This window comes from Microcaecilia unicolor, chromosome 3, assembly GCF_901765095.1.
Source record: "Microcaecilia unicolor chromosome 3, aMicUni1.1, whole genome shotgun sequence".
Lineage (NCBI taxonomy): Eukaryota > Metazoa > Chordata > Amphibia > Gymnophiona > Siphonopidae > Microcaecilia > Microcaecilia unicolor.
In genome coordinates this window covers 503,265,282-503,278,699 of record NC_044033.1, presented here as the reverse complement: position 1 = coordinate 503,278,699, position 13,418 = coordinate 503,265,282, and the positions used below count along the sequence as shown (strand labels likewise).

General features: G+C 41.0%; 1 protein-coding gene across 1 annotated transcript in view; it reads right to left on the bottom strand.

Moving 5' to 3' along the window:
- The window catches only part of MDN1 (midasin AAA ATPase 1), a 548,987-nt gene that overhangs the window by 94,343 nt on the left and 441,226 nt on the right, over positions 1-13,418 (bottom strand). Inside the window, exons 76-80 of the mRNA XM_030199093.1 lie at positions 12,029-12,155; positions 11,006-11,111; positions 10,457-10,572; positions 4,161-4,649; positions 1,218-1,438 (exon numbers count right to left, since the gene is read on the bottom strand). Of these exons, the coding sequence (XP_030054953.1) occupies positions 1,218-1,438; positions 4,161-4,649; positions 10,457-10,572; positions 11,006-11,111; positions 12,029-12,155 (1,059 nt within the window). The remainder of the gene's footprint in view (positions 1-1,217; positions 1,439-4,160; positions 4,650-10,456; positions 10,573-11,005; positions 11,112-12,028; positions 12,156-13,418) is intronic.

The following is a 13,418-nucleotide window of genomic DNA, read 5'->3' as shown; positions in this document are numbered from 1 at the left end:
AAACAGTTGCTTTGTGCTCTGACAGACTAATAGGCAAAACCGCCTAAGGCAAGAACCCCCTTGAAGACGTTTTATCTCTGGACTGCCACAAGAACGGCCAAAATAACCGCCTTTTAAAAACGTTTATTTTTAAACCTCGTTGCTGATGCCTAAACACCTCAAGGGTACAGAACGAGGTCTGTAGCCGAGGTCAAGCAGTCCTCCAGAGGAAGAGCACAGGGCCACCCGGATGTGACACCCCACAGGGAATAAGAAGCCCCTTAGGACTTACACCCTGTAATAGAGTTCCAAGTGTGGGTTCTCTAACATTTACAACCCAACCTAGAAACCCCAAACGGGCCTACCAGACTGAGTACACTGCACAGGCTGCACACTTCTACCCTCTGCTGTGACTGAGAAAATACTGGTTAGGAGAAGGTCTGCACAGGCTACTTGTATAAGAAGTTTTAGTGTTCTCAGTCTCCCTCTGCTGGTAGGAGTGCATAACCTAAGCGTCTTGAACGGTCTGGAGGATTGCTGAGGAAGTAATGAGTTTATCTTGTTGGGCAGACTGGATGGACTGTACAGGTCTTTATCTGCCATCAGCTACTATGCTACTATTTGAATAAATTTTTACAAAGCACCATGAGAGAAGGAGGTTATCTCAACTATATAGAATTTTTTTTCCCAAAGGGGAAAGTAAACTAGTTCATATATAGGCTTGGGAAGGATTTAGGGATGGAGTTACCTGGAGAAAAATGAACACGAGTATCTAGATAGTCATGAAGATGAGTATTTTGAATGCAAGAAAAGTATCAAAATGTATTGTTGTGTTGGAATAGGAGAACTTCACAAGAAACAGGGGAGAAGTGAAGGGAGGAAAGAAGTAAATTCGTGGGGCACCAGAGACAGGGACCTGAAGACCTCCAGATATGACTCTGCAGACTCACGCCAACCACAAAGCTCAACGAGCAAATCGGAACAAGAGGCTGAAGTGTGTCCATCCACTTGCTGGAGATAGACAATACTGAGGAGCTGGACTGGAAGCCAAGAGAGATATATCTCAGGTCAGTTTTCAGTCACCACCTGCTGGTTGATGGACACAACTATCCCACAGGTTCTGGAACAGTGGGAAACTACATAATGAAATTTAAATTAAAAGAAACAGTACGAATTGGGGAGGCGGGGGGACGGGGACGGGGACAGATAAACTTGAAAATCCAAGGTAAAGTTCTTACCCCTGGCAGGCTTCACACATAGCAGTTGCGTTTTCCACACAGTAAAGTCTGCAGCAGTTTTGCTGACCTCTTCTTGCATATAATCAATACTTTCAGCTACCGCAGTCTGCGGTGATTCCACTTGTCCTTCTGCCTCTGTGAACAAGAGCCCCGTGTCCTGGAGCTGTGCTGAGACTTTCACCAGCACACAGAATCCAGAGGAGCAAACTTCAAAAGCTTTCCTACGAGGAGAAAGAAATCAAACCTCACCAATGGGGAACAGAGAGATTTGCATTGATTTGATGAGAACTATCATTGTGTTCCTGTAGCCCTGAATGAAAATAGACTTCCAAATCTGTTTTTTTGCACAATATGACATGCATATCTCTCAAACAAGAAGATACTAGCAGGAAGAATGTAATGGTAGCAAACTGTTTTAATCACTTATATTTGTACTTATTTTATTGCCTTGCTGGTTCCCCACTACTCTGTTTTTAACCTGCCAGCTCCAATTGGTATACCTTTAAAAGTCTGCATCTTGCATTCTTTATGGAAGATTTTAACAACAAATGCTTCCTTATCAAGGAATCAAGAACTAATACAAACAGCAACTGAGACAAAATAGTTGTACAATATGACCTATATATGTGAATCATCAGTATTATTTCAAATCATTTTTTTCTAGCAGTAGCAAATTATATTAAGTTGCAAGCGTCCCCTTAAGCCTAGTCCTAAAATGTATCCATTCTTTCCCATTACTTGTGTGCATAAAGGACTGGGTATTTGATATACCACCCTTCTGTGGAACAATTAAAATGGTACACACACATATATTATATATATATTTTTATATATATGCAGGTGCTTTCTCTGTCCCTAGTGAGCTCACAATCTAAATTTTTATACCTGGGGGAATGGAGAGTTAAGTGACTCACCCAGGATCACAAGGCGCTGCAGTGGTACATTCCTCAGGATCTCAGCCCACTGCACTAACCATACCCAACTCCCTAGCCAGAGTGTTCCTCCTCTCTACTCTAAGGATGCAGGTACCTCCTCCTCCTCCAATCAAGGTTCTCTTTGTGTATCCAGTATCATAAGTGATGAGCAAGTTACGTTTTGTTATATTTCAACATGCTATCCCAGCCATGGCACCACTGTAGGAAGACCACCCAGCTTGTACTTAAGGTCCTTTGTGCGTTAAAATGACCGCAGAAGATGGGAGACAACCCAGTGGCTTTTGTAATCTGTATAAAACAGGTGGAATATCAAATTTTAACCAACAAACAGTCTGCTTTGTACCAAACTGGCAGTGATGCAATGGAGACTGCATTTTGATCCTTCCACTAACACAGAATGGATGAAGAGCCAATTAAGAGCCGATGGTGGGAGGCGGGAATGGTGGTTGGGAGGCGGGGATAGTGCTGGGCAGACTTATATGGTCTGTGCCAGAGCCGGTGGTGGGAGGCGGGGCTGGTGGTTGGGAGGCGGAGATAGTGCTGGGCAGACTTATACGGTCTGTGCCCTGAACAGGACAGGTATTTATTTATTTTAGTTATATTTGTACCCCGCGCTTTCCCACTCATGGCAGGCTCAATGCGGCTTACATATACAGGTACTTATTTGTACCTGGGGCAATGGAGGGTTAAGTGACTTGCCCAGAGTCACAAGGAGCTGTGCCTGAAGTGGGAATTGAACTCAGTTCCTCAGGATCAGAGTCCACCACCTTAACCACTAGGCCACTCCGTATAGAGAGAGGTGTGACCAGAAAAAGAAAGGAAGTGTTGATGCCCCTGTATAAGTCAATGGTGAGGCCCCGCCTGGAGTATTGTGTTCAGTTTACAAATCAAAGTAGGGTATACACAAAAAGTAGCACATATGAGTTTATCTTGTTGGGCAGACTGGATGGACCATGCAGGTCTTTTTCTGCCGTCATCTACTATGTTACTATGTTAAGGCCTGTTTTATCACCAACCATCATGAACTAATCTTCACAACTGACCCTTTGGTTAGACAATAAGGTTATCTAACTAACTCTTTGCTTTTACTTTTTATGGGTCCTACATTATTGAATGAGGCCCCATTGCTTAGCCACTCTGAAAATTTTTAATTTGCCTCTTTTGTTGAATATTATTAATTTTATATATGCTTCTTGATGACTTTGAAGTTTTGTGGGTTGTTGTTTTTTTTTTTTTTTTTTTAAGTGCAACTGTGCATATTTGGAGATCCATTTAAAATCAAAGGAAATAAATTTGTACAATAAAGACCACCGAATTAACTTGGTCTGTATGGTTGGTTTCAAATCTTGTGAGACTTGAAAGCATGAGAATTCTCAAACATCCTGCACCACATGGCTTAAGCTTACAGACAGCCAAATTGCAGCAGGGAAGTAGGAAACATGCCTTTTTCTGAAGCAATACAACCAAACACACCATTTGTGGATAAGAAATCCCAGACGTCAGAGTGCAAGTTTGAGGCACTTTGGGGACCTGAGGTTTCTCAAGCTCTGATAAAGCCCATTATTAACTTTTCATATCAGACAATAAATCTCTATTGTCCCTCAGGATAATATGAGAAGGGACATAAAAAATTATGCATCAAGCACTATTCTATAAAGGGTATCCGCACTTTCAGAATAGTACCTGCAGTTACGCCTGCTGAAACCAGCTGCAATTCCGGCACCTAAATTAGGTACAGATTGGGCATATTCTATATAAATGCTTGTAACTCAAAAGAACGCCCCCTTCAAATTATGTGCTATAGGAGTTACGCACATATCGTTAACAGAATATGATGTGCGCATAACTCCCAATTAACACCAATAACTGTTTGATAGAAGCCAATTACCGGCGCCAATTAGCTCACTAATCAATTAATCACCTATGAGCACTGATTTGCACGTGCAACTTTAGTCGCCATAAATAGAATCCAGGTGTAATTACATAACCCCCTCATCTCGATACTCACCAGGAGTAAAACAGGGTCTCTGAGGCCTGTCGTTTTATTTGGTCTACCTCTGCTTTCTTGACCCTCAGCTCATTCAACATTTCGGTGATTCTAATGGTCTCCCGCTGCCAGACTTGGTCTTTCTTCCGCATCGTACACCCGATGGGCAGCTGGTTGGACAAAACAGGAGATGAGCAGTTTGTTTCTGACAGCAAAAGCTCTGGCATGGGCCTCTCCTGGAGGAATGCTGGGCTCCGTTCTGCTCCCGTACCCCTGGCGTGGCCAGATTTCCTCTCTGCCTTTGTGCTGTTGTCACAGCTAGCAGCAAGTTCAGAAGGGCAGCATTGAAGAAACCAGCTAAGCTGCTCCAGGACCATGATGCATTGCATAGAGAGATGCTGCAGCCTGTCCACCCACTGCTGCAGCCCATCTTGGGGAGGAAAAGCTACATTATACTCTCTGGAAACATTCAGTTGGAAATGTATTTCCTGCACACAGCTCAAGAGATTCCTAAGTGAAAAACAAAGAAAAAAAATACAGCTGAATTAAACAACCCCTTCTCTACCAGTCTGAGCAACAAATGTGATGACTACTATAGGTAAGGCATGTTATAAAAATATATTAGAATAACTTATTGCTAGTCAATGTTTTTATGTTCTAAATACTAAATAAAGTGTGAATAGTTTAATGTTTAATCTTTTTATTGACTTTTAGATAATAACATAACCAAAGTAATGTACATTACGAAGTATCACATGTCAAGACGTTTAAAGAAATAATGACAACCATATAATAACCTGAGCTATACATGTTCTGGCTAACACTAGGATTCACCAATTCCCATAATAAATTCCAAACCATAAAATATATGATCAAAATAAAGAAATAATGTCTTACAAATCCAATTGACAGAGCACTACCACAGCAAAAATAGCCTGTCCTTATCCTAAGATTTCCATAACCTATACAAAATTGAAATATGTTAGAATTAATGTGTTATCCAAGAACTAACCCCAAGAGCACTAGCTCCTAACAGCTAACCTTGAACCACCTACCCCCCTTTCTCCTCCCATAACCCCAAGACCACCTCCCATTCTTCCATGATAACCCATCCCTCCCTTCCAAATAGTCCCATCCCTCCCACCCCAATTCTAGACCGGTACCTACTCGAATTCTTTAAAGGATTATATCGAGATGGGATTCAATAGAAAAGCAAATGAACAAACTTTTGGAAAAAGAAACAAAAGTGAACAGTCATCTTTACTTTCTGACAATCTGCAAGAAGAATGACATCATTCCCAAAGGACTGAGGATCAAAAATCTTTTGGCTACTACTTACAATTCTGACTATGCAGAGAAACTCTGCAAACACACTAGTCAGAAACTAAGAAATGAACTTATACATCAACTCTACAAGAAAAAAAGAATAATACAAACCCAAAGGGATGTAATCATGAGGAACATGGAGGAATTACATCCACACCTTGTGAACCAACTTAAAGAGGACCTACATAACATCCAAGGAGAAAAACAATACATTGCTATCCGCAAAAAGGAAATAAAGCTATATTCTCTTCTTCAAAATCAAAGAGAGAGAAACTGCTTATCCTTGAATAGCTACAGCTCTGCAGAACCAATATCCCCAGACACCTTGGAGACACTTGGATACACATCTGAGGCATGTGAAAATCAGAGCCCAAACAAACCAGGGAATACTGATCACATCTTTACAGATGCAAACCAAATGGGGATAATAAACCTCTCGAACCATCAATTATCACAGCATGAGGTCTCCATGCTCTCCAAAGGGCTCTCATTCTGCCCATTGAGGAAACTAGATGAAATCCAACTATACTCAGACCTAGAAGAATTCTTTAGAAAAATGCGCCTTAAAACACATTTCTATAATAAAGGGACACCAAACAGACCGGAATACAGTCTTAAACAAAAGAACACTTATTTCACCCCATAGGAGGGACAAAACTACAAGCTGGATAATTACATAGAAAGTTTCAGACAGAGGGTGAAATCCCAACTTTCCAACAAACAAAAGAGAATCCTGTACAATCTTACCCCACCAGAAAGAGCGGCCATAAGAACCCTACAAACTAACGAACACATTATCATCAAACCCGCAGACAAAGGAGGCGCAGTGGTAATTATGCACATACAAAAATACATTGAGGAGGGGCACAGACAGCTCTCAGACAATAAATACTACAGGAAACTAACTGAGGACCCCACACAGGATTACACAAAACAGCTGAAAGACCTTATCAAAACATTTTCTACACAAGCGCAACCTCACCTGAAGAAACTCATACCAAACCAGCCTGCTGTGGGCACATTCTACATGCTACCCAAGATCCACAAACCAGGAAACCCTGGCAGACCAATCATATCAGGTATTGGCACACTCACGGAAGAAATATCTGGATTCATAGAGGGAATTCTGAAACCTCTCGTATACAAAACTAACAACTTCATACAAGACACCACAGACTTTCTGAATAAATTGAAAAATATCAACCAACTACCACCTAACACCCTTCTGGTCACGATGGATGTAGAATCATTATACAGCAACATTCCACATGCGGATGGCATAGCTGCATGTGGAAGACTCCTAAAAAAATCCACACTGGACCATCAATATTCACCAGAAACTAATACAAAATTAATCAAATTCATTTTAACTCACAACTACTTCCGCTTTAACAATGGTATCTAACTACAAATAATGGGCACTGCGATGGGCACCAGGACAGCACCCCAATATGCCAACCTTTTTATGGCTGAGCTGGAAGAGACATTTCTGAATACACACCAGACCAAACCTCTAAAATACTACCGGTACATCGATGACATTTTTATGATTTGACGGAGGGTGAAGAAACTCTGAAACAATTTTATTCTGCCTTCAATACATACCATCCTACAATCAGATTCAAAATTGACTACTCCCCAGAAAAAGGTCAAATTTTTGGACACCACGGTCTCAATCAGTGATGGCTGTATACAAACATCTATATACAAGAAACCCACAGACAGATGCAGCTACCTCCACAACTCCAGCTTCCATCCTTCACATACAAAAAGATCCATCATTTACAGCCAAGCCACAAGATACCACCGTATCTGCTCTAACCCAGGGGACAGAGACAAACACCTTAAAAGCCTGACTGCATCCTTCAAACAGAAAGGCTACAACCCCAAAATAATCTCCAAGAATATTGCCTCCTCCCTCAAAACACCCAGGGAGAATCTGCTCCAGTACAAGGAGAAAAAAATCCACAGACAGAATCCCCCTTGTAGTGACACAATCCAGAGCTGGAAAAACTGAGGAAAATCATAAGATATCTACAACCTATACTCCAGGAGGATGAATTACTGAAAGAGATATTCCCATCCCCACCAGTACTGGCCTTCCGACAGCCACCCAACTTAAAACACAAGCTAATCAGAAGTAAACTTCCATCACAGACTGAAAAGGAACAGAAGGGCACACTTTCCTGTAATTTATCCAGTTGCAAACTATGCCAAAATATTTCACAGGACCCCAAAGTCATCCACAAAGGAAAGATATTCAACATAAAGGGATCTTTCACTTGCTCATCTTCCAATGTGGTATATATCATTCAGTGTAAAAAATGTAACGAAGGATACTATATTGGAGAAACAGGCCAGATGCTTAAGACAAGATTCAATTTACATAGACATCACATGAACAATACTGGTGCCAGTAGGGTTCCCACACCTGTTGGTCAGCATTTTACAGGACCAGGACACTGTACCAGTGACTTCACAGTGAGAATCCTGAAAGGTAACTTTAAAACCATACAAGAACGTAAGACCTTTGAAGTCAGAATGATTGAATATTTTAACACCCAACAGAAAGGACTTAACAAGGATCTGGGGTTCCTAGCCCATTATAAACCATAAAGCTGTATGTCTCTGTTGATCACCCCACCCCTCACCTATCCACACCCATCCTGTTAGAATATCAATGATATGCTTTGATGTCCCCATGCATACCTCCTACCCACCCCCATCCTCCCACCCTGTCAGACTGTCATAGTAATGCTTGAATGTTTTCACTTATATACACTGTCAGCTAACACATTTGCTTATTTCCGATCTGACGAAGAAGGGCAACCTTTGAAAGCTAATCAAGAAATGTATTAAGTTATGTCCAATAAAAAAAGGTATCATCTTATTTTCTTTTCCATGTTTTATTTTGTTTGATTTCTATTGATAACCTAAATAGAAGACTACGAACTCTCGAGGATAAAGACATTATATAAGGCTCCCAAATGGTCCAAAATGTTTTCCTGCGTTTTGGAGTAAGACGTGCCTCTCTAGCTTCCATAAGAGCTAGGGTATGAAGAACATTCCGCCAAGACCAAAAGTCTGGCGCCCTGCTCTGAGTCCAACATTGCATAATACACTTTTTCCCCACTACCCCTGCTTTATATATAAAAATTCGTTCATGTGTCAATAGAGAATCATCACAATCCACCCAGCCCAACAGAAGTCCAGTCGGTGTAATATTCACTCGTTTATGTAACAAATGTTCCCAATATCTAATCAAACGTGACCAAAACACTTGTACCCTTGGGCAATACCACAGTGCATAAGCCAAAGTAGCATCAAGATTTCCACACAACACAATTTTCACATCTACACACTTCGCATAAAACGCCTGCCGGGGAGAGAAGTAAGACCTGGTTACAATTCGAAATGGACACTATTGTGTGAGTAGTTTAATAGAAACACAAAAAATTACAGCTAATAAAGTGGCCTACCCCAGACTGCTCATCCATATGAACTAAGCGCTATAATCCCTTTCCCTCCATCTCAGAGATCATTGGTACTTGGGATCAATGCTTTCTTAAATACAGATACTATCCTCATCTCCAGCACCTGCACAAGGAGGTGATTCCTAGCAACCACCACCCTTTCCATAAAGAAATATTTATTTTACATTTTTCCTGAATCTATCCCCTCTTCAGCTTTGTTCTACGATCCCTCATTCTACAGCTTCCTTTCAAATGAATGGGGTCTGCCTCCTTTATGCCGTGGATGTGTTCATATGTTTACACAATATTTATTTTTATTTTATTAATCAGGATTTATTTACTATCTTTTTGAAGATGTTCACCCAGGGCAGCATACAGCAAGAATAATCCAGACACAGGTAAGACACAATTACAGAAGAAAATATTCCAACAGTACACGTCAAGGAACAGCATGCTACAGGGCAACACCAATACAATACAACCAACTGCAGTTTTTCAAATTTTGTTTCTATGGGCCTCCGCTCAGGGCTAACCGACTTCTACATAAAGCTTTCTTTCTGGCCAGAAAATGTATTTTAATGGGCTGGCAGCAAGATGTTGCTCCTACAGTGACAGCATGGAGGAATGAACTCATTTTATGAAAATGGATATTGGTTGGACGTCTCCTTGGACTGGAAACTCTTTCAACAGATTTGGACTCCGGTGTGGGACTGTTTGCCACATCATGCCCGTAGCTATCTGTTGAATTTGTAATCTGAACATAGGGTTCATTTGGGGGGGGGGGGGGGGGGGGGGGTGACAGCAGTCATTTCTTCTGTGTGGGTTTTTGGTCCAGACTGCCATGAAGAAACAACACGAGTAAACTGGACTGCTGCTTGTATTTATCTCTGGGGGTGGGGGTGAAAATATGAAAATGTACCATGTGCTCTTGATTTTTGATTGTTATTGACATTTTGATGTTTTTATGTGGTCTTAATAAAGATTATTACAACTCCCCCCCCCCCCCCCCCCAAAAAAAAACACATCTTAAACAGCATATACATATTGAGATGCTAATGTCTGTCCCCATATGCTTTATGACAAAGACCACTGACAATTTAATAGCTGCCCTCTGGACCAAATCCATCCTATTTCTTTTGAAAGTGTGATCTTCAGACCTGTACACAGTACACCAAATTAGGTCTCAGACTTATAAAGAAGGCGCTATCTCCTTTGTCCTTCTGGCACTACCCAACAGAACACTCTACCTGGCACATTATTCTTCAAAGAAAGGGCTGGTGGATGCAGAATGACCTCCCAGTGCTAGTGGTGGAGCCAAAAATCAAATTCAGAATTCAATCATGAGATAAGGGAAGTGAATTTCCAATTGCTGAGAAGCCAGAGAGCACCTGGGCTCTATAACACTGTAAAGGGAAGCAGACTGGGCATCCTAATTGGGTCATAAGATTTTATTTGGTCATCATATTCTGTTTCTTAAGGACAGTTGCTTGGATTCTCCACTGCTGCTCAGTACCTTACCTCACTATAATCCACCGTTCTGTCAGAGTGGTGAGAGACTTCCTCTGCTTCACCAGCAGCTTCAGCAGGTGTGCCGTGAACCCTTTACATCTCTCAATATTACCCAGACCAATTTCCTGTGCAAAAGAAAAAGCAACACAGAATGGCTACAGTGAGCACATATCCACCTACCAGCCAGAGCACAGACTGAACACCAAGCAGTTTCAATTACAGAATGTGTCCCCTAGTCAGTTTTAGCCAAAGGGTACATAGTTCAGTTTATGTTCTACTTGCAATATGAAATTATCTGCTTCTACCCAAAAGTAGACATAACCAATTACGTTCTCAACTTAGCACACTCCAATAACAACACATATTAGATGCAAACACAACTCTTTAAACACTTTCCACACTACAATAACTGCCTGATGCCAGTGAGCATGAGATTGGTAAGCTCACATCATGAGGCACTGATATGAAACCCCAGATCAGAAAGACAGCAATGAAAAGCAAATAAAAATCTTATGTAAAAACATATTTCTCATTTCATAGCAAACTAAAAACTGTTACCTTGGCAGGCGTTGAGAAAGCTGCCTTGAGTCTAGCATGGCGTGCCAGTGATCGGTAGAAGTACTTCTCACATCCATCCCAGGTGGAGGAGAGCTCTATATGTAATCTGCAAGAGTACAGGGAGCTTCAGTTCTCTAATATGCATCTACTCATTGCCTGAGTTTAAAGACCAGACCCCAATACCCTGCCCACCCAACAACAGTGTCAGAGCAAAAGCAGATGAGGCAATAGCTCAGGGACATGTCCATTTTCTAGGGAAAGATCCTGCACCATATTACACTGTCCAAGAAGCTGTTGCTGCTGAGAGGTAAGTGAGGCTTATGTTAATGATAAAGGCACAACTGGAGATACAAGCAAATTAAATGCCGCTCTTATGGACGACAGAGCATATGATGGTGAATAGCCAGTGTGTTATTCCCTGAAAGCAGATGGCTAGAAGAAACAACAATGAATGCCTGAGACACTGCCTTTGGAGAGGACAAAACAAATTTTTTTTCTGTTGAGAACTGAAAAACTGCATTGCTCCAGAAATTGATAGCTGCTTGTTTTTAAGTCAGGGCTACTTGTGCTTAACATCTCACAGTGAGAAAGGAGGAAATGGCCCATACATTAGCTCCTAAACCCACCTTGTATATACATCTATTCAGAGTGGTTTTCAAGTATCCAAAATTGATATGACTGAAATAAGTTTGCAAACATTTTGAAATCCAGTGTACCATCCAGGAAAACCAAACTGGTAGGAATATCTCTAGGATTGGGTGAGGGAACACTGCACTATAGAATGATTTACCATTGTCTTCCCTTTTGAAATAGTTTGGAAACTGTCCTTGGGTATCATAATAGGAAGGGTGAATGGGAAGACTAGCTATGCCTTGCAGTCTATATTTGCCATCATGACTATGTTACAATGTTTCTTCAGGCATGGTGTAAGTGCAGATACTAATTAAGGTATTCCTTGACCATAGATGGACTTCAATCGAATGGGGGAAAAAAATTAACATGGAGACAGCTACTACTACTTACATGGAATCTGATTCAGGGGCACTATTCACTAAGGCCAATGCACTGCGCAGATTCAAGGGGTGAAGATAAAGCACATCTTGTGGATCTTTTGAACGAGACCAAACAAGCCCTTTTCGATAAGACAACCCTATGAAACAATAAATAAATAAATAAATTGCATTCCACATATATTTAAAAATACCCTCTGGCATAAGCAAACTTACCCATCCCCTTCCGCCTCATTTACCCCTCCAATTGCTAACTTACCCTTGGTTCATACTTCTCCTACTCCCCTCATCCTTGCATCTCTACATTCTTATTTTTTTTATTATTCCGGTAATACTCAACTTATTTCTCTTCATCAATACTTTGTACTCCCAATTACTATGTAAGCCGCACTGAACCTGCTTTGAGTGGGAAAGCGCGGGGTACAAATGTAATAAATAAATAATACAAGAATTTTTAACACAGTAAGGTCTCCCCCCCAACCCCCCCATAAAGCAGAATAGAAAACAAATTAAATAGAAACTACACAGTTGAGCAACTCACTTCTGTAGAGTGTATTAGAATAGGTGTCAGATCAGAATAAGCTTCTTTAAAATCCAACATTTCAAGGGTAGAGAAGAAGTTCAGTCCAAGTGTCTAGTTTTCACTGTTAACCAAGTACTTAGAGCATACACATATTCAGATATGTCTGATGAATACTCGTTGTGAATAATCTAAAATCTAGACGTGTTTGGAGGTTCTCTAGGACTAAGATGCGCTACTCATGCTCCAGCATTCACAGCACTGGGCTTTGGCTCTGGAGAAATCCTATGTTATATAACCCCTTAACACAACTACATCCTTTGTTCACCTGAAGAGACTCATCAAGGACTGAACTACACTGGTAACTTCCCACATGCAAACTGGGCTCCTCTTTACCCCTTAACAAGTAACCTGCTCCATAAGCCATTTCCTCAGTTTCCAGGAACATTGCAATCCCACAAAAACCAGGAGTCAGTGTATTTCTAGAAGAGACACCTGTAGACCAAGCACAAACAACTGGGACTACCCCAGTGATTCAGTTCTATAGGTCATGATCAGTAACACAGGTTCCCAAAGGAAACCTCATACTAAGAAAAAAAACGAGAAACATTGAACAGGAAGAGTTTCAACTCACAAGCAGCAGGAAAATTAACAAGGATTTAATGATTACTATTCTAATTAAGGTTGGTTTATTTAGAATTTATTTACAAAATGTATACATCATATAGGTACCAGTCTAGATAGTTTCTCAATTAAAAATAAAGACTGTAAAGAGACATCACTTGAAATCCAACATAAACATATACTAAAACAAGGGTCTATAACACAACTAGTGTCTGGGGAGATTGGGATCAGTCTGTCCACAAGAGGCAGAGTAAACTGG